The sequence below is a fragment of the Somniosus microcephalus genome, chromosome 31 (assembly GCF_052327205.1).
Source record: "Somniosus microcephalus isolate GS21.2 chromosome 31, FLI_Smic_1.0, whole genome shotgun sequence".
Classification (NCBI taxonomy): Eukaryota; Metazoa; Chordata; class Chondrichthyes; order Squaliformes; family Somniosidae; genus Somniosus; species Somniosus microcephalus.
Window position 1 is genome coordinate 35,265,660 of NC_141017.1, and position 26,826 is coordinate 35,292,485.

Genomic DNA, 26,826 nt, shown 5'->3' on the forward strand with positions numbered 1-26,826 from the left:
AAGAGCGGGGGGGAGTTCTCCCCGGTGTCCTGGGGCCAATATTTATCCCTCAATCAACATCACAAAAACAGATTATCTGCTCATTATCACATTGCTGTTTGTGGGAGCTTGCTGTGCACAAATTGGCTGCCGCGTTTCCCACATTACAACAGTGACTACACTTCAAAAAGTACTTCATTGGCTGTAAAGCGCTCTGGAACATCCTGAGGTCATGAAAGCCGCTGGAGAAATTCTTTTACCAGAAACAGCAGTGGAAGCAGAATCCATTGTAAAAGGGAAGTGGACAAATAATTGAAAAAAATACAGAGAATTACAGAGAATTTACAGCCCAGAAACAGGCCATTCGACCCAACTGGTCCATGCCGGTGTTTATGCTCCACAAACATAAATAAATGAATGTGGGGTATCGGATGGCTCTTTCATCGAGCTGGTATGGGCACGATGGGCTAAGAGGTCACCTTCAATGCTGTAAATATCTAGGATTCTATAAGCACGGTGGCATAGTGGTTAGCACTGTTGCCTCACAGCGCCAGAGACCCGGGTTCGAATCCGGCCTCGGGCGACTGTCTGCACTGTGGGGTTTCTGTGATTCTATAACTCGCGTGACAAACACTATAAAGCCTCACTCATGAAGAATGACCACCTTGGACAACAACAACAACAACAACTTGTATTTATATGGCGCTTGTAACGTAGTAAAACGTCCCAAGGCGCTTCACAGGAGCGTTATAAGACAAACAATTTGACACCGAGCCACATAAGGATAAATTAGGGCAGGTGACCAAAAGCTTGGTCAAAGAGGTCGGTTTTAAGGAGCGTCTTAAAGGAGGAGAGAGAGGTAGAGAGGTAGAGAGGTTTAGGGAGGGAATTCCAGAGCTTAGGGCCCCAGGCAATAGAAGACTCGGCCGCCAATGGTGGAGCGATTATAATCAGGGGTGCTCAAGAGGGCAGAATTAGAGGAGCGCAGATATCTCGGGGGGGTTGTGGGGCTGGAGGAGATTACAGAGATAGGGAGGGGCGAGGCCCATGGAGGGATTTGAAAACAAGGATGGGAATTTTGAAATCGAGGCGTTGCTTAACCGAGAGCCAATGTAGGTCAGCGAGCACAGGGGTGATGGGTGAGCGGAACTTGGTGCGAGTTAGGACACGGGCAGCCGAGTTTTGGATGACCTCAAGTTTACGTAGGACAAGGTATCTCCAGAACCATGCCTCAGCAGCATGTCCGTTCCTTCAGGAAGGGGATTGAGATTAATCAGGTGCTGGCGATGCGGTGCGCGTAACAGAGCGGTTCTACTTACCAGATCCCTTTCCTTTGCGCTGTGGAAGTGTATGATAAAAAGGACAGAGTCTCAATGACCTGAAACAGAATGAAAGACATAAATGAGTTGCTTTGAGCTGCAATCTACACGGAGGATGTGGTACAAGATATTAATGAGTGATCCTGACCAACTTAACCATGGGACCACAAAATCATGAGGTGATTGTGCCTCGTTAGGTTACAAGAGACTCTGCGGCCAAATACCACAGGTCGGGAGATAAGATGAAAAGGGGCAAAGACTGGTAATATACAACAGGTCAGTCAGCGCCTGAAAGGGAAAAGACACATTCATGCACAGAAATACTTTAAAGTTACAACACGGAAACAGGCCATTCGGCCCAACCAGTCCCTGTTGGCATTTACCCTCCTCGTACAGGTACCCGGGAGTGAGTAACAGGCTGGAATCGGTTCGGGGGGTTTATATATAGAATAATAACAGATACCCGGGAGTGAGTTACAGGCTGGAATCTAATCGAGGGGTTCGGGGGGTTTATATATAGAATAACAGATACCCGGGAGTGAGTTACAGGCTGGAATCTAATCGAGGGGTACGGGGGGTTTATATATAGAATAACAGATACCCGGGAGTGAGTTACAGGCTGGAATCTAATCGAGGGGTTCGGGGGGGGTTTATATATAGAATAACAGATGCCCGGGAGTGAGTTACAGGCTGGAATCTAATCGGGGGGTTCGGGGGTTTATATATAGAATAACAGATACCAGGGAGTGAGTTACAGGCTGGAATCTAATCGAGGGGTTCGAGGGGTTTATATATAGAATCAGATACCCGGGAGTGAGTTACAGGCTGGAATCTAATCGAGGGGTTCAGGGGGTTTATATATAGAATAACAGATACCAGGGAGTGGGTTACAGGCTGGAATCTAATCGAGGGGTTCGGGGGGGTTTATATATAGAATAACAGATACCCGAGCGTGAGTTACAGGCTGGGATCTAATCGAGGGGTTCAGGGGGTTTATATATAGAATAACAGATACCAGGGAGTGAGTTACAGGCTGGAATCTAATCGAGGGGTTCGGGGGGTTTATATATAGAATAACAGATACCCGGGAGTGAGTTACAGGCTGGAATCTAATCGAGGGGTTCGGGGGGGGTTTATATATAGAATAACAGATGCCCGGGAGTGAGTTACAGGCTGGAATCTAATCGGGGGGTTCGGGGGTTTATATATAGAATAACAGATACCAGGGAGTGAGTTACAGGCTGGAATCTAATCGAGGGGTTCGGGGGGTTTATATATAGAATAACAGATACCCAGGAGTGAGTTACAGGCTGGAATCTAATCGAGGGGTTCGGGGGGTTTATATATAGAATAACAGATACCCGGGAGTGAGTTACAGGCTGGAATCTAATCAAGGGGTTCGGGGGGGTTTATATATAGAATAACAGATACCCGGGAGTGAGTTACAGGCTGGAATCTAATCGAGGGGTTCGGGGGGTTTATATATAGAATAACAGATACCCGGGAGTGAGTTACAGGCTGGAATCTAATCGAGGGGTTCGGGGGGTTTATATATAGAATAACAGATACCCAGGAGTGAGTTACAGGCTGGAATCTAATCGAGGGGTTCGAGGGGTTTATATATAGAATCAGATACCCGGGAGTGAGTTACAGGCTGGAATCTAATCGAGGGGTTCAGGGGGTTTATATATAGAATAACAGATACCCGGGAGTGGGTTACAGGCTGGAATCTAATCGAGGGGTTCGGGGGGGTTTATATATAGAATAACAGATACCCAGGAGTGAGTTACAGGCTGGAATCTAATCGAGGGGTTCGGGGGGTTTTATATATAGAATAACAGATACCCGGGAGTGAGTTACAGGCTGGAATCTAATCGAGGGGTTCGGGGGGTTTATATATAGAATAACAGATACCCGGGAGTGAGTTACAGGCTGGAATCTAATCGAGGGGTTCGAGGGGGTTTATATATAGAATAACAGATACCCGGGAGTGAGTTACAGGCTGGAATCTAATCGAGGGGTTCGAGGGGTTTATATATAGAATAACAGATACCCGGGAGTGAGTTACAGGCTGGAATCTAATCGAGGGGTTCGGGGGGGTTTATATATAGAATAACAGATACCCGGGAGTGAGTTACAGGCTGGAATCTAATCGAGGGGTTCGGGGGTTTATATATAGAATAACAGATACCCAGGAGTGAGTTACAGGCTGGAATCTAATCGAGGGGTTCGGGGGGGTTTATATATAGAATAACAGATACCCGGGAGTGAGTTACAGGCTGGAATCTAATCGAATGGTTCAGGGGGTTTATATATAGAATAACAGATACCCGGGAGTGAGTTACAGGCTGGAATCTAATCGAGGGGTTCGAGGCGTTTATATATAGAATAACAGATACCCGGGAGTGAGTTACAGGCTGGAATCTAATCGAGGGGTTCGGGGGGTTTATATATAGAATAACAGATACCCGGGAGTGAGTTACAGGCTGGAATCTAATCGAGGGGTTCGAGGGGTTTATATATAGAATAACAGATACCCGGGAGTGAGTTACAGGCTGGAATCTAATCGAGGGGTTCGGGGAATAGTTGATGGTGACACTGGTGCCTAAAATGGGAGATGTCCCATTCTCAACCAGTAATGTCGCTCAACTTGATGAGTACAAAATTCACCGAGTAAAAATAACAAAGTCAAGGCTGAGGCCAAACCACAGAAAGCTTCCCTTCTTGTGACATATCTGACAAGCAGAAAGGCAGTAATAATTACTCCACAGTTTGACTCGCGGCCAAAATCCGTTCAAAACACTTCCTTGTTTCTCAAACCCTGGCTGTCAGCACAGTTAATGAGTCGATGACTGGCACCAAAAAAGGCAGCTAACCCGGAATCTTATCAGCAAATTCAACATGCGTTCCACACTCTCCACCGCAAACCCCTTCCCCCCACCCCTCGCCAAATGAGCGGGGTGATTTTGGAAGCCTCTTCTCCCAGCATGGTGCCTGATTGAAACTTATAAAATTCTGACAGGACTGGACAGACTAGATGCAGGAAGGATGTTTCCGATGGCGGGGGAGTCTAGAACCAGGGGTCACAGTCTAAAGATAAGGGGTAAGCCATTTAGGACAGAGATGAGGAGGAATTTCTTCACCCAGAGAGTGGTGAACCTGTGGAATTCTCTACCAGAGAAGGCAGTGGAGGCCAATTCATTAAATATATTCAAGAAGGAGTTAGATATATTTCTTAAGGCTAAGGGGATCAAGGTATATGGGGAGAAGGCAGGGACCGGGTACTGAATTTGGATGATCAGCCATGATCGCATTGAATGGCAGAGCAGGCTCGAGGGGCCGAATGGCCTACTCCTGCTCCTATCTTCTATGTTTCTCTGTTTCTATGATCATTGGTGAGCATGGGTTAGAAAACCAATGCTGTTTGTTGTAGCCCTAGCTCTGCTGCCTCACTTAATAATAATAATAATAATAATAATAATTCAACTTTATTGTCATTGCACAAGTACATGAACAACGAAATGTGATCTTGCAAGCTCCCATGACTGGGAGAAGCAAAGCCGCTGCGTCGGTGCGCGCCGCCATTCCATTTCCACCATTCCTCCTGTCCGACAATCTTCAGCCCACCGCCCGGGCCTGCTCACCAGCCGCTCCTCCCGTGGCTCCTTCCGTGACCTAACCAGGCGCCCCACCTATTGCGTTTGTCCATTTATTTAAACCAACCTTTTAATCACCACCCCACCCCTTCTCCATGTCACGCTTCACTGTGGAATCTGGACCATCGATCGGCTCCCCCAGGCCATGAAACGCCAGGAATTACAACCTGTGGTCATGGAGGGCGGGAGATAACCATCTCCTGCACAAGACCCCTCTGCCGAATGCGGAATATCACAGTTTTCCAAGTGGATAATAGAAACATAGAAACATAGAAGATAGGGGCAGGAGTCGGCCATTCAGCCCCTTGAGCCTGCTCCGCCATTCAATGAGATCATGGCTGATCATCCAAATTCAGTACCCTGTCCCTGCTTTCTCCCCATATCCCTTGATCCCTTTAGCCTTAAGAAATATATCTAACTCCTTCTTGATTATATTTAATGAACTGGCCTCCATTGCCTTCTGTGGTAGAGAATTCCCCAGGTTCACCACTCTCTGGGTGAAGAAATTCCTCCACATTTCTGTCCTAAATGGCCTACCCCTTATCCTTAGGCTGTGACCCCTGGTTCTGGACTCCCCCGCCATCGGGAACATCCTTCCTGCATCTAGTCTGTCCAGTCCTGTCAGAATTTTATAAGCTTCAATGAGACCATAGAATGGGGTTCAAGCCCTGAAATGGTTTCAGAGATAGCACAAATTTCTCTGGTCAACATGTGTAGCCACATGGGTAAATATCACTACACTCCCCAGCCACGTGTCTAATAACAGCACCAACTCAACCAACTGGAGCTGGTTAGGTTGCTGAGGGGCCTGTCTGGCATCTGACAACATAAACAAGAGCAATCACTTTTCATCTGTAAATTCTATTGACAAGCTTTTTATTTTAATTCATTCTCGGGATCTGGGCGACGCTGGCAAGGCCAGCATTTATTGCCCATCCCTAGTTGCCCTGGAGAAGGCGGTGCTGAACCTCCTTCTTGAACCACTGCAGTCCGTGTGGTGAAGGTGCTCCCACAGTGCTGTTAGGGAGGGAGTTCCAGGATTTTCACCCAGCGACGATGAAGGAACGGCCGATATATCTCCAAGTCAGGATGGTGTGTGACTTGGAGGGGAACTTGGAGGTGGTGGTGTTCCCATGCGCCTGCTGCCCTTGTCCTTCTAGGTGGAAGAGGTCGCGGGTTTGGGAGGTGCTGCCGAAGAAGCCTTGATGAGTTGCTGCAGTGCATCCTGTAGATGGTGCACACACTGCAGCTTAATCCACTAGTTTCTGAATTAGTCAACAAGGATCTGTTGGGTTCCATGACCATCGAGCTGATTGCAAGACCACCTTCCCCGAATCTGCTGGTCAGTCATTGCGTTCAGATGACTACCTGCTTCTGACGTAACCAGTTGGAAACACCACATTTGGTGAAGGGGATGAGCTACGCAAAGCACTGTAACCATTTTATGAGAAGTCTTACGCAGCTAAAAAAAAAAGTTATTTTTAATCTTACTGCGTTATTTTTATTCTTTATTTGCACAATTTTTGCAGGCTCTTCCGCTGCTGACCCAGTGCCGAGTGGGGAGTTATTAAAATATGAACAAATTGCACACTACAGCGGTAGCCTCTGATTTGCCATTGTGGTGTTTTATGCCCCCCCGGACCCCCCCCCACCCCCGAAAAAGAATCCCTTGGGTGGCGTTGGAGTTTGCGGAGGGGTCCGGGGGGGACGGCACCTCGCTGGCATGGAGGCGGCCGGTTACTAGTGCTACTTCGGGGGGCATCTGCAGCGCAAGTCCTCCCGTGCCGATTGTCCGGGTCCAATCGCCTTGGTGGGGAGTGGAGCTCCAAAGCCAGGTCTCCACCCCATAAAAACTTACCCCTAGCACCCCCCACCCCCGCAGGAGGCCAAATGTGAACGATGGTTGTTGGACAGGGAGACAGGGACTAGTCTCTGAGTCAGAAGGTTGTGGGCTCAAGCCCCACTCCAGAGACTTGAGCACAAAATCTAGGCTGACACTCCCAGTGCAGTACTGAGGGAGTGCCGCACTGTCGGAGGGGCAGTACTGAGGGAGCGCCGCACTGTCGGAGGGGCAGTACTGAGGGAGTGCCGCACTGTCGGAGGGGCAGTACTGAGGGAGCGCCGCACTGTCGGAGGGGCAGTACTGAGGGAGCACCGCACTGTCGGAGGGGCAGTACTGAGGGAGCGCCGCACTGTCGGAGGGGCAGTACTGAGGGAGCGTCGCACTATCGGAGGGGCAGTACTGAGGGAGCGCCGCACTGTTGGAGGGGCAATACTGAGGGAGTGCTGCACTGTCGGAGGGGCAGTACTGAGGGAGCGCCGCACTGTTGGAGGGGCAATACTGAGGGAGTGCTGCACTGTCGGAGGGGCAGTACTGAGGGAGTGCCGCACTGTCGGAGGGGCAGTACTGAGGGAGCGCCACACTGTTGGAGGGGCAGTACTGAGGGAGCGCCACACTGTCGGAGGGGCAGTACTGAGGGAGCGCCGCACTGTCGGAGGGGCAGTACTGAGGGAGCACCGCACTGTCGGAGGGGCAGTACTGAGGGAGCGCCGCACTGTCGGAGGGACAGTACTGTGGGAGCGCCACACTGTTGGATGGGCAGTACCGAGGGAGTGCTGCACTGTTGGAGGCGCCGTCTTTCGGATGAGACGTTAAACCGAGGCCTCGTCTGCTCTCTCAGGTGGACATAAAAGATCCCACGGCCACTATTTCGAGGAAGAGTAGGGAAGCTGGCCAATATTTATCCCTCAACCAACATCACTAAAACAGGTGACCTGCTCATTTATTGCATTGCTGTGTGCGGGACCTTGCTGTGTGCAAATTGGCTGCCGCGATTCCTACATTACAACAGTGACTCCACTTCAAAAGTACTTCATTGGCTGTAAAGCGCTTTGAGGCGTCCGGTGGTCGTGAAAGGCGCTGTAGAGATGCAAGTCTTTCTTTCTGTGGTCACCAGTGATGGGAAGGACCTCAGGGGAAACAGTCATTGGTGCCTGCTTGCAGCCAGTCTGATGGCCACAAGGAACTTGCTAAGTTTTCTTTTTGTAGCTTTGGTTTAAGTGTTTATAATTATTTTTACATTTCTGGGAGTTTTTTTTTTGCAAAAGTTTGCTGAAAGTATTTTTAAACAGATTTAAGAATTTTTAAAAATTATTTGTAATTGGTTTTTAAAGGGCTTTTTAAAATCATTATTTGAAGTTTTGAGGTTGCGGACTGGTCCTCAGAAATCAATGGGTTCTCGGGTCGGTCTTCCCCCAACCCCTACCCCCAACCCACTTCCTTTGTTAAGAGAATGAAGAGGAGGAGGAGGTCTATGGGGAAAGAGCTGGGTGACTGGGACTCCATGGAGAGCTCTTGCAAAGCGCCAACCCAGGCACGACGGGCTGAAGGGCCTCCTTCTGTGCTGTATCAATTCAATCAATTCAATTTTATTTGCCATATGTAACCAGTACAAGTACAATTACAATGGAATGCTCACTCCCCGTTGGGACACGTCAGCTATTTTTACAGCGCCGTGTTCAGAAAGTCAATGCAATGGCTTCCAGTGGCAGTAGGAGCACGATGTCCCTCAGCCGCTCCGTCCTCCTCGTCACCGCGGCCTCCTCCTCACTGTTGCCGGCTCCAAGTGGTGGCCTGCTTCTCCCGCTCACGATCTGACCTCTGGCCGCCACGCCCGGCTCCCCTCCTCCCAATCGGACTGCGAGCTTCCCGCCATGGAGCTGCCGGCCGACGTGCTGCAGCGGGTCGTCGTGGCTGCTGCTCGTTACGCTGCGCTGCCTCCGCCCGACTCGCCGAACACATCATCGGGATGTGAATGCTCCGGTTAGAGTTTAGTCTTTTTCAGTTTTTCTTCAAATAGCTTTAAATTACAATAAACAGGAACAGCAGCGTCTGTTATTGACTCTCTCTTTCATTTCTTCTCAATTTCTCTATTTCACCGCCCGCTCGGTGGCGGAGGGCTGCTTGGCGTCCTTCTCGGACATGTCCACATTCAGGGCGGTGCATCGTGCAGGCGAGCGGCAATGGCTGTGCGACAGGCAAAGAAATCAAATCGATTCTATACATCCACAGGAGCGGACGCAGTGTCAAGCAGCACAATACCAGAGGAGAGGCGAGAGAGAACGAGGAGAAGTGAGCGTTTCGCCAGAGATCCCCCGGCTCGCTGGGACCCGGGCCTCCCTGCGCGCGTACCCGGTCAGGCCACTTCACCGTGACCCCCTCGGCAGTGCACGAGACGGCAGCACTTCCCTCCCGCGGCAGTAACTGGGCCTTGCCAGCTGCCAGACCACGGCTCGTAAAGGGGGACCTTCAGCTGACCCGGGTCTGAGGCCAGTGCCGTCACGGTGCTTCCACTCGGCCACCTGCTGACAACGGAACCCGTCTGATTTTCCTTCCGTTTAAATGATCCGCCCCTTGTCCAATTTTCCTCTCAGCTCTCTGCCCAGACAACAACTTGTATTTATATAGCGCCTTTAACGTAGTAAAACATCCCAAGGTGCTTCACAGGAGTATTTTAAGACAAAGAAAATTGACACCGATCCACTTAAGGATAAATTAGGGCAGGTGACCAAAGGCTTGGTCAAAGAGGTAGGTTTTAGGGAGCGTCTTAAAGGAGGAAAGAGAGGCGGAGAGGTTTAGGGAGAGAATTCCAGAGATTAGGGCCCAGGCAGCAGAAGGCACGGCCGCCAATGGTGGAGCGATTATAATCAGGGATGCTCAAGAGGGCAGAATTAGAGGAGCGCAGATATCTTGGGGGGGTTTGGGCTGGAGGAGATTACAGCGAGACAAGGTTTAATGCCCAGTTGGTAAAGGTGAAAATCTACCCCACCGTCTCTGCCAATACTTACGTCAGCTACTAACCGTGTCCTATAGCAAATAGAATGTGGCTGTATCATTGAATAACAGCACCTTACAGCGCAGAAGGAGGCCATTCGGCCCATCATGCCTGTGCCAGCTCTTTGAAAGAGCTGTTCAATTTAGTCCCACACCCCAGCAAATTAGTCCTCTTCAAGTACAGGTCCAATGGCCTTTTGAAAGTTCCCGTGGAATCTAATTCCACCGCCCTTTCAGGCAGTGCATTCCAGATCGTAACAATCCTCCTCAATATCTCCTCCTTTCCCCTTTAGCTCTTTTGGCAATTATTTTAAATCTATGACCTCTGGTTATTGGCCCACAAGGAAACGGTTTCTCCCTACTCACTCTATCAAAACCCCATGTAATTTTGAATGCCTCCATCAAATCTCCCCTTAACCTTCTCTGCCCTAAGGCGAACAATCCCAGCTTCTCACCACGTGACTGAAGTCCCTCAGATTTGGTATCTTCCTGGTAAACCTCTGTACCCTCTCCAAGGCCTTGACATCCTTCCTAAAGTGCGGTGCCCCAAATTGTACGCATGGGTCGTCTCCTCAAAGATTGCCTTTCAGAAACGGAATCTCAACAAACTAACATCACAGTAATCAAAGGGCTAGTTGCCTAGGAGTAGAGCCTTCTGCCAGAGACACTCACAACTAGATTGCTTTTAGCAATGATGAACCAAAGGTTTCTCTCACTGCACCTGTCAGTGATATGGTGATACTTTGAACTTGGCTCAGTTGGTAGCACTCTCGCCTCTAAGTCAGAAGGTCATGGGTTCGCACCACACTCCCGAGACCTGAGCGACAAACCTAGGTTGACACTTCGATGCACTACTGAGGGAGGTGTCAGTTTTCAGATCGAGACGTTAGAACGGGGATCCAACTGCCTGCTCAAATGGATGTAAAAGATCCCACGACACTATTCGAAGAAGAGCACGGGGGAATTCCCCCTCGGTGTCCTGGGCAACACTTATCCCTCAACCAACACCACTAAAAACAGATTATCTGGTCATTTATCTCCTTGCTGTTTGACATGAATCTTGTCATTCATGTGGAAATGACACTGGGAGACCTGCTGGTGGCGCTGTCCAGGGAGAGTATAAATACTCGGGCACGGGCCCAGCTTGCTCAGGACATTCTTTAACAGGAACTAGTGAAGGACACAACTAGATCTCCATGTTGAAAAACAGTTGATTAGAGCCTTGTTTAATACTTAGACTAAGTGCCTAGTAGTTTTCTTACGGCACTGTTTATGGGATCCTGCTTTTTGAAAATTGGCTACTGTGTTTGCCGACATTACAACACTTCAAAAAGTACTTCATTGGCTGCAAAGTACTTTGGGGCATCCTGAAAGGTGCGGTATAAACGCAAATCCTTTCCATTCCTTAATGTCGATTCTGTGACGCGACAGCAATGCTAGGGAAGGAAGTGGAAACGCATCACACATGGGGCATTAAGGGACACTCTGCTGAGACTGCGACTGAGGCACATTGAGGGGGTGCCCAATCGTGTCCTACCTGGCACTGACTTGGGAAACGGTTCCATTCTAAGGTACTAATAGTCCCTCAGACTGATGGGAGCAAATCTACCAAAGAAAAGTTAAATCAAAACGAGTTCCAACTGAAATGATTGTGGAATCATAAAAACATAGAAGATAGGAGCAGGAGTAGGCCATTCGGCCCCTCGAGCCTGCTCCGCCATTCAATGTGATCATGGCTGATCATCCAAATTCAGTACCCTGTCCCTGCTTTCTCCCTGTGATAAAAATAATAACTTCCGGGAAGTTATGTCATCACTTCCTGTGAACTGTGAACTGTGAACTATGAACTATGAACTGTGTACATACCTCACTTCCTGTCATGTGTCACTTCCTGTTGGACTGGTATAAATACTGGTCTGTTCAGTATTGTAAGAGGCTTCTACCAGAGGCATGGTAAAGACCTCTCTTGTATATAGTGTGTTTATAAGTTACTTAAAGCTTACTTTAAAGTTACTTGATGGTAAGCCTCCTTTTTCTTACATCAATTTAAGTAACTTAGTATTTACACTCACGAATACTAGACCTTCGGACAAACTCGGAATTAAGGATCCAGGGAACCACCCATCATGGAGAAAATCCTTAGACCTATTCGTCTGGACTTGGACCCGAATGCACCAGCAGCTGGCAGGGTATGGAAGCATTGGTACCGTACTTTTGAGAATTTTCTGGATGAATGTGAAGCGGATGCTCCTGCTAGATTGAAGATACTTATCAATTATGTGACCCCAAAAGTGTTCGAATATGTTGATGAATGGGATAATTACGATGAGGTGATTCGGGCACTTAAGAAACTGTATGCCAAGACCCCAAATGAGGTCTATGCTAGACATCTACTGGCCACAGCCCGACAAGGGCCAGGGGAATCAATTGACGAATTCCTGCAAGAACTTCGCAGGCTCAGCGTAGATTGTAACTTTCAGGCAGCCTCAGCTGAGCTGTACCGCCAAGAAATGATTCGTGATGCTTTCATCTGCGGGATTGCCTCTCCATTTATACGCCAGCGTCTACTAGAAAGTAAAACACTTGAGCTACAAAAAGCTTTTGACCTAGCTTGTTCACTGGATTTGGCAAAGAGAAATGCAGACCTCTATCAGCTGCCCAGATCTCGATCTGCTGCTGTAGCTGCAACCAGACAATTCAAGCGGTCTCAGGTGAACCCTATCATGGGGGAATCTAATTCTGATAATTCTGATGAAGAAGAGGAGGACGACCCCACTTTAGCAGCCTCTTGGCAATCTAGGAAGGAATGCTTCTTTTGTGGAGATGCTTTTCACCCTAGGAAAACCTGCCCTGCTCGCAATGCAATCTGCAGTTATTGCGGGAAAAAAGGACACTTTGCTAAAGTTTGCCTATCAAGGGCCTCTACGAGGGCCAATCCAGCTAAGGCCTACCGAACTGCCCCAATTAGGGCCTATCAAGATGCTCCAGCTAGGACCTATCAAGCTTCCTCTCGAGCTCTCTCCCGAAGAAGCACACCGAGAGTTTTAGCCACTCTCTGTGCAACGACACCAATTACAGCTGCTTGCCCACAGAACCTGTCTCATGCTGCCACAAAAATTTCAATTAAAGGGCATACCTTAGATGCCTTAATTGACTCAGGAAGTACTGATAGTTTCATTAAGGAACAGATTGTTGCGAAATTGAAACTACATGTCTTCCCATCGGACCAGGCAATTGCGATGGCCCAGTCATCACTCAATACCAGAATCTCCGGCTTTTGTGTTGTTGATATGACACTTCATGGTCGTATGTATCCCTCCACCCGACTTTCGGTGCTCAAGGACTTATGTAGTGATCTCCTCTTAGGACTGGACTTCCAAAAACAGCATAAGAAACTCACCATTGAGTTTGGTGGATCCAAACCCGGACTTACTATTTCTAATATACCGTCTAAATTACCATTTTGTGCATTATCAGCAGCTTCACTTGATGAACCCTCATTATTTGCCAGTATTCCGCCTCAATGCCAACCGATAATAACGAAATCGCGGCGCTTTAATCAGGAAGACCAATCTTTTATTGCGGCTGAAATCTCTCGACTTCTAGCAGAGGATATCATTGAACCATGTTCGTCGCCCTGGCGGGCTCAAGTCGTCATTGTCAAGAACCCTCTAAAACCTCACAAACAGCGACTATGCATCGATTATTCACAAACCATCAATCAATATACCGACTTGGACGCCTACCCATTGCCACGCATTGATGATATGGTTAATAAACTGGCCGAATACAAAGTGTTCTCAACTTACGATTTAAAAAGTGCCTATCATCAGTTACCCTTGAAGGTCTCAGATAAGCAGTACACAGCCTTTGAGGCTAATGGACGGCTGTACCAATTTCGTCGCCTCCCATTCGGGGTTACTAATGGAGTGGCTGTCTTTCAACGGGCAATGGATGGCCTGGTTAAGCAGGAAAACCTAAGGGACACTTTTCCCTATCTTGATAACATTACCATTGCAGGTCACGATCAACAGGAACACGACTCCAACCTCCAAAAATTTCGGGATGCCCTCCATCGCCGTAATTTGACCCTGAATGAATCCAAATCTGTTGAGTCGCAACCGACCATCAACATCCTTGGCTACTGCGTAGGCAATGGTATCATTAAGCCAGACCCAGAAAGACTTCGCCCGCTCCAAGAGCTCCCGTCACCTAAGAATCCGGCTTCTTTACGTCGGGCTCTCGGTCTGTTTGCATACTACGCTAAATGGATTCCTCATTTTTCGGACAAAATCCAACCCTTGCTGCATGCTAGATCATTTCCACTGGGAACAGCGGCTGTTGCAGCCTTTAACCTTCTCAAAAAACAGTTGGAGAAAGCGGCTCTTCACTCCATTGATGAGAATCTCCCTTTCGTGGTTGAATGTGATGCCTCGGAGGTGGCGATCTCGGCTACTCTGAATCAGGAAGGTCGTCCTGTAGCATTTATGTCCAGGACCTTACAAGGTGCCGAGCTACATTATCCTCCGGTTGAGAAAGAAGCCACAGCCATCATAGAGGCAGTACGGAAGTGGAACCATTTTCTAGCTCGCCAGCACTTTACATTGATCACGGACCAACGATCAGTCGCCTTCATGCTCGATAATCGAAAACGAACCAAAATTAAGAATAATAAAATACAACTTTGGAGGATGGAACTGGCCTCTTTTGGTTATACCATTCTCTATCGGCCTGGCAAGGAGAATGTGGCCCCGGACACCCTCACACGGGCATTCTGCTCCACTATGTCATCCTCCACCCTCATGGATGTCCACAATGGTTTGTGCCATCCTGGCGTTACGCGCATGCTACATTTCGTACGATCACGGAATCTCCCTTTTTCCACTGGAGATGTAAAGAAAATATGCTCAGAATGCCGGCTTTGTGCGGAATTAAAACCTCAGTTCTTCCGCCCCTCAGATGGTATACTCATACATGCAACCCAACCGATGCAACGACTTAGCATCGATTTTAAGGGCCCAGTGCCCTCTTCAACTCGGAACACATATTTGCTCGCCATGATCGACGAATATTCACGTTTTCCGTTTGCCTTCCCCTGCTCCAATATGCTGGCGTCCACAGTAATCTGCTGCCTTGAGCAGGTATTTTCTCTCTGTGGCATGCCGGCTTATATTCACTCAGATCGGGGTCCATCCTTTATGTCGAGGGAACTCAAGGACTACCTCTCAGAACGGGGAATTGCTACAAGCAAAACAACACCATACCATCCCATCGGAAATGGGCAGGTAGAGAGGTATAACGGTATCATCTGGAATTCCGTACGTCTCGCTTTAAGATCTCGGGGCCTACCAGACCAGCAATGGGAAACAGTGCTTCCGGATGCATTGCACTCTATACGGTCCCTGCTTTCTACAGCCACAAATACTACACCTCATGAGCGGTTCTTTGGATTCCAGCGTCGCTCATCTCATGGGACATCACTCCCGTCATGGCTAACTACTCCTGGACCTGTATTACTCCGAAGATACGTTCGGACGTCTAAAAATGACCCTCTTGTAGACGAGGTCGAACTAACCGATGCCAACCCCACCTATGCAAACATACGATATTCCGACGGCCGAGAATCTACCGTATCATTACGGGATCTGGCTCCCTGCCCACCAGGACCTAGTGGGACATCGGGTGATGGCATTTCACCAGGAAACTCTTGGGACCTATCGGGTACCCCTCTCCAGGATCCTGATCGGACACCAACTAGCTTGGTGCCGGTAGAACCCCGTGCTCAAGGTTGCGACCCTCCCAGTACCACGCATGAAAGTACTGGTCTGCCACAGACCAGCTCTGCACCTCCCTCTGAACAGAGGCAGTCTGACTTTGAACCTATTGGGGCTCGTACTCGAAGCCATGATCTCCCCGACCCTTCACAGGGCAATCCAGGCCACACGGACTCTGGCCAATGGCCAACCGCATGTAAGCGGACCAGCGACCCTCTACGACGGGAATCCAAACGGGTGCGACTCTTCCTTGTTCGGCGGCTGCGGACCAAAAGGTAGACCACAGCCTCCTAAACCTGCAGGAGGGAAGAATGTGATAAAAATAATAACTTCCGGGAAGTTATGTCATCACTTCCTGTGAACTGTGAACTGTGAACTATGAACTATGAACTGTGTACATACCTCACTTCCTGTCATGTGTCACTTCCTGTTGGACTGGTATAAATACTGGTCTGTTCAGTATTGTAAGAGGCTTCTACCAGAGGCATGGTAAAGACCTCTCTTGTATATAGTGTGTTTATAAGTTACTTAAAGCTTACTTTAAAGTTACTTGATGGTAAGCCTCCTTTTTCTTACATCACTCCCCATACCCCGTGATCCCTTTAGCCTTAAGAAATATATCCAACTCCTTCTTGAATACATTTAATAAGTTGGCCTCAACTGCCTTCTGTGGTAGAGAATTCCACAGGTTCACCACTCTCTGGGTGAAGAAATTCCTCCTCATTTCTGTCCTAAATGGCTTACCCCTTATCCTTAGACTGTGACCCCTGGTTCTGGACTCCCCGACCATCAGGAACATCCTTCCTGCATCTAGTCTGTCCAGTCCTGTCAGAATTTTATAAGTTTCAATGAGATCCCCTCTCATTCTTCTAAACTCCAGCGAGTACAAGCCCAATCATCCCAATCTCTCCTCATATGTCATTCCTGCCATCCCAGGTATCAGCCTGGTGAATCTTCGCTGAACTCCTTCCATGGCAAGAACATCCTTCCTCAGATAAGGCGACCAAAACTGCACACAATACTCAAGATGTGGTCTCATCAAGGCCCTGTACAACTGCAGCAAGACATCCTTGTTCCTGTACTCAAACCCTCTCGCTATGAAGGCCAACATAGCATTTGCCTTCTTAACCGTCTGCTGCACCTGCATGCTTACCTTCAGCGACTAGTGCACAAGGACGCCCAGGTCTCGTTGCACTTCCCCTTCTCCCAATCTATTGCCATTCAGATAATAATCTGCCTTCCTGTTTTTGCCACCAAAGTGGATAACCTCACATTTATCCACGTTATATTGCATCTGCCATGCTTCTGCCCAATCACCCAACCTGTCCAAATCATCCTGGAGTTTCTCGGCATCCTCCTCACAGCACACACGCCCACCCAGCTTTGTGTCGTCTGCAAATTTGAAGATATTACATCTAGTTCCCTTGTCAAGATCATTAACATATATTGTGAATAGCTGGGGTCCAAGGACCGATCCCTGCGGTACCCCAATAGTCACTGCCTGCCACTCGGAAATAGACCCGTTTATTCCAACTCTTTGCTTTCTGTCTGCCAACCAGTTCTCTATCCAAGTCAATACCTTGCCCCCAATCCCATGTGCCTTAACTTTACACGCTAATCTCTTATGCGGGACCTTATCAAAAGCCTTCTGAAAGTCCAAATACACCACATCCACCGGTTCTCCCTTATCTATTTTACCAGTTACATCCTCAAAAAATTCCTGTAGATTAGTCAAGCACGATTTACCTTTTGTAAATCCATGTTGACTTTGTCCGATCCTGTCACTGTTTTCCAAGTGCTCTGCTATTACATCTTTTATAATGGACTCTAGCATTTTCCCCACTACCGATGTCAGGCTTACCGGTCTGTAATTCCCCGTTTTCTCTCGACCACGTTTTTTGAATAGTGGGGTAACATTAGCTACCCTCCAATCCATGGGTACTGACATAATAAAGACTCACTACGCACTTGGTTGAACATAAAGCAAGGCTTTAATCGACTTGTAACAAAACATGGAGGTCTAGTTAGTAGTCACTAGCTTCCTGTCTCTGGCCAAGTTGAGCCCACGCCCGCGTATTTATACTCCTCGGACGGCACCCTCAGCTGGTCATCCAGTAGTACTTCCTGAGTTGCTTCTTGTAGAAGTTGCAATTTATGACAGGTACTGTTCCAGATTCCATCGAATGTTGGAAGATGATCAGCAATGCATCTACTATTTCTAGGGCAACTTCCTTAAGTACCCTAGGATGTAGATTATCAGGCCCTGGGGATTTATATGCCTTCAATCCCATCAATTTCCCTAACACCATTTCCCTACAAATACTGATTTCTTTCAGTTCCTCCCTTTCATCAAACCCTATGTTTCCCGACATCTCTGGGAGGTTATTTGTGTCCTCCTTTGTGAAGACAGAATCAAAATATATATTTAATTGGTCTGCCAATTTCTTTGTTCCCCATTTAAATTCCCCTGATTCTGACTGCAGGGAACCTACGCTTGACTTCACCAATCTTTTTCTCTTCACATATCTATAATCTGTGGGTGTTGCCATATTGTATACAAATCCGATGAACTGAGAACCCAACAGTGCAGCGAAATGGATAGGGCACTAAGCCTGTCCAATCAGCTCCATCATCATCCTGTTAGTTCCGATCCAACTAATTTACATCCTTTTCCTATTCAACAACAATTTACATTTATATAGCGTCTTTAACATAGTAAAATGCCCCAGGATGCTTGACAGGAGAGTTATCAAACAAAACTTGACACTGAGCCACATAAGCAGGTATAAGGGCAGGTGACCAAAAAGCTTGTTCAAAGAGGTAGGTTCTAAGGAGCGTCTTAAAGGAGGAGAGAGAGGTGTCCAGAGTTTAGGGCCCAGGCATCTGAAGGCACGGCCGCCAATGGTGGAGCAATGAAAATCAGAGGTGCTCAAGAGGCCAGAGTTAGAGGAGCGCAGAGATCTCGGAGGGGTTGTGGGGCTGGAGGAGGTTACAGAGATAGGGAGGGGGGCGAGGCCACGGAGGGATTTGAAAACAAGGATCAGAATTTTTAAATCGAGGCGTTACCGGACTGGTGGCCAGTGTAGGTCAACGAGCACTGGGGTTTGGTGCCAGTGTAGGTCAACGAGCACTGGGGTTTGGTGCAAGTTAGAATGTGCTTTTTCCTTATATCTCAAATCAGTAGCGTGAGTACATTGAGAAATAGTTGACTTGATAAAATTTTACAGCCAGTTCATAAAAAAAGAACTTGCATTCATTTAGCCTCTTTCATGACATCAGGACATCCCAAACCTCTTCACGGCAATGAATCACCTTTGTTGTGTAGTCACTGTTAACATAAGAACATAAGAAATAGGAGCAGGAATAGGCCATTTGGCCCCTCGAGCCTGCTCCGCCATTCAATAAGATCATGGCTGATCTTGGGCTCAAAGCCACTTCCCTGCCCGCTCCCCATAACCCTTCACTCCCTTATCTTGCAAAAATCTGTCTATCGCCACCTTAAATGTATTTAATGACCCAGCCTCCACGGCTCTCTGGGGCAGAGAATTCCACAGATTTACGACCCTCTGAGAGAAGAAATTCCTCCTCATCTCAGTTCTAAAAGGGCGACCCTTTATTCTGAAAATATGCCCCCGAGTTCTAGATTTCCCCACGAGGGGAAACATCCTCTCTGCATCTACCTTGTCGAGCCCCCTCAGTATCTTACATGTTTCAATAAGATCATGAACAGTGTTGTTCCATTACAATCAACCTCATCTGAAGCCCGCATCGCCTTGTGGAAAGACCGGCTCGCCAGTCTTGAACAACCCCCAGCGATGGAAATTTTACCTGATGAAAGCCTTCCCCCAGGAGCTAATTGCAACTGGGCAACCTGGAAGTGCCTTAACAGACTTAGGACCGGTGTAGGTTGCTCAAAGGTGTCACTAAGCAAATGGGAATATTCAACCAGCCCGACAACTTGTGAATGTGGAACTGAGGCACAGACTATGCAACATCTCCTGCAATGCCCATCGTTAGAGGAACCCTGCACTGTTGCAGATCTTGCTGAAATACAACAACAAGGCGCAAAAATGTGTCCAGTTCTGGCTGGGCTATGTATAGACTGTCCGTGGACACGATAAGAAGAAGACCTCTCATTCTTCTAAATTCCAATGAGTATAGGCCCAACCTGATTTTGTAGACAAACATGGTAACCAATTAGAACATTGCAAGGTCTCACAAAGAGCAAACGGGATAAATGACCAATTAATCTGTTTTGGTGGTGGTGGTTGAGGTATGAATGTCGGTCAGAATTCCAGAATAACTCCACTGCTCTTCTTCAAACCGCACCACGGGATCTTTTACATCCACCTCAACCGGCAGACGTCTGCTTCGCGTCTCATCTGCAGGCCGGCACCTCCGACAGCGCAGCACTGAAGTGTCGGCTTGGATGGTGCGCTTAAGCCCTTCAGTGGGGCTTGAACCCAGAATCCTCCGGCACATTACAACATTGACTAGACTTCAAAAAGTACTTGGTTGGCAGTGAAGCATTTTGGGACGTCCGGTGGTCATGAAAGGCGCTACATGAATGCAAGTCTTTCTTTTGCTCCCAGCCAAGCTGACACTGAAATGATTTCACACCCCCTGTGATTGTATCTTCTTCTTAGGCAGTCCCTCGGAACCGAGGATGATTTGCTTCCACATTAAAAATGAGTTCTCAGGTGACTGATGAGTCCAATGTGGGACCTACAGTCTCTGTCACTGGTGGGGCAGACGGTGGTTGAAGGGGCGGGTGGGTGGGGTGCTTGTGTTGACGTGCGCTCCTTGCGCTGCCTGCGCTTGGCTTCCGCTTGCTCCCGGCGAAGAGACTCGAGGTGTTCGGCGCCTTCCCAGATGCTTCTCCTCCACTTTGTGCGGTCTTGGGCCAGGGATTCCCAGGTGTCGGTGGGGATATTACACTTTTTCAAGGAGGCTTTGAGGGTGTCCTTGAAGCGTTTCCTCTGCCCACCTGGGGCTCTCTTGCCATGTCGGAGCTCCGAGTAGAGCGCTTGTTTTGGGAGCTCGAACTCCCTCACATTGCTAATGCAGAGCATTGTTTGGATAAAAGCAAACTTGTGTGGAGTTGGGGCTGGGGGTGGTGTTTCCATTGCATTTTGGGCAGCATGCATATCAAAGAAGCAGTTTAACACCTCCTCGTTATAAAATGCTTTTTGTGTGGTTTCCCAACACACAATGTTATAACGCAGATCAAATTGGGTGTGCGTAAGTTTCAACAACAACGGGACTCTTTGACATCGGACAATCTCTCCTTTGTCCCAAAGGGCGTTTTCAGTTTATCGCAATTACAATCTGAACAACGCTAACCCAACTCAGCCCTCACCTCATGCAAAAACTGACCGAACTCTCTCCAGTGGAATATTCTAGAATAAAGGGACTACACAGTTGGATCCTGAATATTAAAAGTTGTGGCGAGGGGTGGGGGGTGGGGAGAGGCTGCACAGAGGGCCATTAGATCCCCGTGGACTGTTACTGTATAATCAACGGGGCCAGAGTAAAAATGACAAAGACTTGCATTTCTATGGCGCCTTTCACGACCACCAGACGTCCCAAAGCGCTTTACAGCCAATGAAGTACTTTTTGAAGTGGAGTCACTGTTGTAATGTGGGAAATGCGGCAGCCAATTTCACACAGCAAGCTCCCACAAACAGCGATGTGATAATGGCCAGAGAATCTGTTTTTGTTCTGTGGATTGAGAGATAACTATTGGCCAGGACACCGGGGAGAACTCCCCCTGCTCTTCTTCGAAATAGTGCCATGGGATCTTTTATATCCACCTGAGAGAGCAGGCGGGGCCTCGGTTTAATGTCTCATCTGAAAGACAACAACTCCAACAGTGCGGTGCTCCCTCAATACTGCCCCTCCGACAGTGCAGTGCTCCCTCAGTACTGCCCCTCCGACACTGCGGCGCTCCCTCAGTACTGCCCCTCCGACAGTGCGGCGCTCCCTCAGTACTGCCCCTCCGACGGTGCGGCGCTCCCTCAGTACTGCCCCTGCGACAGTGCGGCGCTCCCTCAGTACTGCCCCTCCGACGGTGCGGCGCTCCCTCAGTACTGCCCCTCCGACAGTGCGGCGCTCCCTCAGTACTGCCCCTCCGACGGTGCGGCGCTCCCTCAGTACTGCCCCTCCAACAGTGCGGCGCTCCCTCAGTACTGCCCCTCCGACAGTGCGGCACTCCGTCAGTACTGCCCCTCCGACCATGCGGCGCTCCCTCAGTACTGCCCCTCCGACAGTGCGGCGCTACCTCAGTACTGCCCCTCCGACAGTGCGGCACTCCCTCAGTACTGCCGCTCCGACAGTGCCGCGCTCCCGCAGTACTGCCCCTCCGACAGTGCGGCGATCCCTCAATACTGCCCCTCCGACAGTGCGGCGCTCCCTCAGTACTGCCCCTCCGACAGTGCAGCGCTCCCTCATACTGCCCCTCCGACAGTGCAGCGCTCCCTCAGTACTGCCCCTCCGACAGTGCGGCGATCCCTCAATACTGCCCCTCCGACAGTGCAGCGCTCCCTCAGTACTGTCCCTCCGACAGTGCAGCGCTCCCTCATACTGCCCCTCCGACAGTGCGGCGCTCCCTCAGTACTACCCCTCCGACAGTGCGGCGCTCCCTCAGTACTGCCCCTCCGACAGTGCGGCACTCCCTCAGTACTGCCGCTCCGACAGTGCGGCGCTCCCTCAATACTGCCCCTCTGACAGTGCGGCGCTCCCTCAGTACTGCCCCTCCGACAGTGCAGCGCTCCCTCAGTACTGTCCCTCCGATAGTGCAGCGCTCCCTCATACTGCCCCTCCGACAGTGCAGCGCTCCCTCAGTACTGCCCCTCCGACAGTGCGGCGCTCCCTCAGTACTGCCCCTCCGACAGTGCAGCGTCCCTCAGTACTGCCCCTCTGACAGTGCGGCGCTCCCTCAGTACTGCCCCTCCACTGGGAGTGTCAGCCTAGATTTTTGTGCTCAAGTCTCTGGAGTGGGACTTAAACCCACAATCTTCTGACTCAGAGGCGAGTGTGCTGCCCACTGAGCCACAGCTGACACATGGCATGAGTAGGCTGTGGTACTCGCTAAATGTCGTGTGTTTATTAAAAGAACTAGGAAAGATTGGAGGGGGGGAGAGCAGGAGAACAAATTGGAGACTGTAGCTCAAACCTGGGTATTAATTATTCTGTATGTGAACTATCTCGATTAGATTGCATCCTGTAATTCACTCCTCATGTTAGACTGTCTGTATTCCTTGATTTGATGGTGGCCTATAACTCACTCCTGCTATCAATTATGCTCTATATTAACCATGCAAACTCCTCAATTAGATTCTTGCCTGTAATTCACCCCTGACTATCCATTAGTCCACACATCAATCATCTGAATCCCTAAAGTAGATTCCAGCCTGCAACTCACTCCTCCAGGCATCCGTTGCTCAGTAAATAAATTCAGGACTGGTGTTAAGAACATAAGAAATAGGAGCAGGAGTCGGCCATTCGGCCCCTCGAGCCTGCTCCGCCATTCAATAAGATCATGGCTGATCTTCGACCTCAACTCCACTTTCCTGCACTATCCCCATATCCCTTGATTTCCTTAATATTCAAAAATCTATCGATCTCTGTCTTGAATATACTCAATAACTGAGCCTCCACAGCCCTCTGGGGCAGAGATTTCCAAAGATTCACCAACCTCTGAGTGAAGAAATTTCTCCTCATCTCAGTCCTAAATGACCGACCCCTTATTCTGAGACTGTGACCCCTGGTTCTAGACTCCCCAGCCAGAGGGAAACATCCTCCCTGCATCTACCCTGTCAAGCCCTGTTAGAATTTAGGACTGTGCAACCCATCCAATTGCAAGTGGCGCCCAAGTGAATCCAGTGATAAGTTTAAGGATTGAGATAAATTGATTACATTTATATTGAAAAAGACTCGTGTTCCTCCAGCGCCTTTCACCACCTCAGGAAGTCCCAAAGCGCTTTACCGCCAATGAAGTACTTTTTGAAGTGTGGTCACTGTTGTAATGTAGGAAACACAGCAGCCAATTTGCGCACAGCAAGCTCCCACAAACAGCAATGTGATAATGACCCAGATCATCTGTTTCTATTGATGTTGGTTGAGGGATAAATGTTGGCCCAGGACACCGGATTGAGGGGCACAGGGCCCCCGCTAAGCAAACGCCGCTCTTGTATATATCACCTGATTCACTTCCAGATTGGAACCCACACCCAGCGATCCATTATTCCATCTATAAATTACCTGGACTGCTCAACTGGATTGCAGCCTGCAATTCAATCCCACTTGTCTATTTAATTATTCTCTAAGCAGATTCACATTGCTATCCCTCGCCTTATGTACATAGTATATGAGAAGCGTCGCTTTATTTGTGGTATATAAAATATTAAACAAATATATAATTTTATACATGGTGCTTTATGTGCCCATCGCACCAGTGATGGAGCTACTTTTCAACAAGGGTGTCCTGAGTTTCATGACGTCATCTTCAACCATAATAACTACACAGTGTAATAATGCACCTAAAAGGACCTCCATTATTATTGATTTTGGTAAAACGAAATGTGGGCTTATTAAGGTAAGGGCTGTCAATGCTGATTGGAATGATTTCCACCTTCGGCACATTATGTAGCTTCAAGAATGCCCAGGTCAGGTGCAGCACAGCTCAGACACAGTTAAGAACTGGTCGCCGTATTATAAAAAATGATACCGAGGCGCTGGAGAAGGTGCAAAAAACGATTCACAAGGATGATACCAGAAATGCGAGGGTATACATATCAGGAAAGGAGGAACAGGCTGGGTCTCTTTTCTCTTGAAAAGAGAAGGCTAAGGGGTGACCTAATAGAGGTCTTTAAAATTATGAAAGGTTTTGATAGAGGGGATACAGAAAGAATGTTTCCACTTGTGGGGAAGAGCAAAGCTAGAGGCCGTCAATATAAGATAGTCACCAAGAAATCCAATAGGGAATTCAGAAGAAACTTCTTTACCCAGAGAGTGGTGAGAATGTGGAACTCGCTCCCACAGGGAGTGGTTGAAGCGAATAGTATCGATGCATTTAAGGGGAGGCTGGACAAGCATCTGAGGGAGAAGGGAATCGAGGGTTATGCTGATAGAGTTAGATGAGGAAAGACGGGAGGAGGCTCGAGTGGAGCATAAACACCGGCATGGACTGGTTGGGCCGAATGGCCTGTTTCTGTGCCGTATATCCGGTGTAATTCCTTCTACTCTGTGCTGTTAATGTCCCTTAATGCGAACCTTGGAAAATAAAATTGCCAAACCTCCAGGATTGGCCTGGAGTCTCCAGGAATTGAAGATTAATCTCTGGGACACTGCGGCGAGCAACACCCGGGAGTAAAATCACAGGGGTGTTAAAAAACGGTGTATTTTTTTTCATTTTCTTTGAATATTTCTGCTTATTAGTCATTAAAACATTGGAGATGGGGAGAAAAGGCTGTTTGACCAGGCGGGTGGAATGGAGGTGGGAGGTCATGTGATGAACCCTCCAGGAATACGTCCAGCGAGAGTTGGCAACGCCTATTGGAAGAGCATCTTAAAGTGTGGATCTTCCTGCTCTGGCCCTGCCATGCTTGCCGTGTGTGGTCAGCAGGTACGGTAAGCTGAGCGCAATTTGTACCAAGTTATGGGCAGTTTCCTGCTGGAGGGAGTGGAGAAACTCGGCCGAGAGCCTGCCAAAACGCCTTTCACTCAGGGCCCTCACAGCGGCCAGAGGCTGGGCACTTGCGGTCCGTTAGCCTTGGACTGTTGAATGCAGCAGACCAAAGACGAGAAGAAAGGGCTCGCATTTCTCCAGCGCCTTTCGCCACCTCAGGACGTCCCAAAGGGCTTCACCGCCAATGGAGAACTCTTTGAAGTGCGGTCACTGTTATAATGTAGGGGAACGCAGCAGCCAATGTTCACAGAAATGGATACCGAGCGATCTGCCGTAAAGGTTCACATGACGTCACACAAGGACGTCAAGCTCGAAACGAGGACATTAGAAGAAGGGAAGTCAGGTGAGTTTCTGCTGTTTCTGTCTCTCTTCCCTTTGCTCTCAAATTTTCCCAGGGTTTATCGAATTTCCCAGCTACTGTTTTAGATTTTAAGTATGATGAAGTGTCCACCCTTGGAACATTAACCTGTCTTTTCTCGTTCCAGGTGCTGATTGAGCCGTTGGGTATTTCCAGCCTCTTCTGCAGCTTTATTTGCATTTGGGTTCAAGATACAATTGGATGGGTTCCTGGGGACAGAAGGGATTGAAGGATGAGCTGAAAAGGCAGGTAGGTTGGGTAGAGCTATGGAAATGGGACAAGCTTGACTACCTTCTTCTGATCTTAAACCTTCTCAAAACGTGTGTACTTTTGTAGCCACGTGTATAAATTCGCAAGATTTTTAACAATTAATTCTGGTGACGTGGGCGTCGCTGGCAAGGCCGGCATTTATTGCCCATCCCTAATTGCCCCTTGAGAAGGTGGTGGTGAGCCGTCTTCTTGAACCGCTGCAGTCCGTGTGGCGAAGGTGCTCCCACAGTGCTGTTAGGGAGGGTGTGCCAGGATTTTGACCCAGCGACGATGAAGGAACGGCCGATATATTTCCAAATCAGGATGATGTGTGACTGAGAGGGGAACTTGGAGGTGGTGGTGTTCCCATGCGCCTGCTGCCCTTGTCCTTCTAGGTGGTGGAGGTCACAGGTTTGGGAGGTGCTGCCGAAGAAGCCTTGGCGAGTTGCTGCAGTGCATCTTGTAGATGGTACACACACCGCAGCTGAATCCACTAGTTTCTCAATTCATTGACAAGGGTTGATGGGTTCTGACATGAATCAGTCATTCATGAAAGAAAGACTTATAAAATAATACTGAGCGGCCTGCGGGTGGCGCTGTCCAGGGAGAGTATAAATACTCGGGCACAGGCCCAGCTTGCGCAGGACATTCTTAACAGGAACTAGTGAAGGACACAACTAGACCTCCATGTTGTAAAACAGTTGATTAAAGCTTTGTTTAATGCTTAGACCAAGTGCCTAGTAGTTTTCTTACGTCAGGTTCCATGACCTTCTAGCTGGTTGCAAGATCGCCTTCCCCTGCTCTGCTGGCCAGTCACTGCGTTCAGATGAGGAGAAACTGAGATGAGGAGAAACTTCTTTACTCAGAAGGTAGTAAATCTATGAAATTTGCTACCCCAGAGAGCTGTGGAAGCTGCAACATTAAATAGATTTAAAACGGAGATAGACAGTTTCCTAGCAGATAAGGGAA

General features: G+C 48.7%; 1 protein-coding gene across 3 annotated transcripts in view; it reads right to left on the bottom strand.

Annotated features, from left to right (window-relative positions):
- Positions 1 to 26,826, bottom strand: part of vav1 (vav guanine nucleotide exchange factor 1) — a 174,446-nt gene that overhangs the window by 84,058 nt on the left and 63,562 nt on the right. For all 3 annotated transcript variants that reach the window (XM_085971773.1, XM_085971772.1, XM_085971771.1), the window contains exon 3: positions 1,299 to 1,357. In XM_085971773.1, the coding sequence (XP_085827899.1) occupies positions 1,299 to 1,357 (59 nt within the window). The remainder of the gene's footprint in view (positions 1 to 1,298; positions 1,358 to 26,826) is intronic.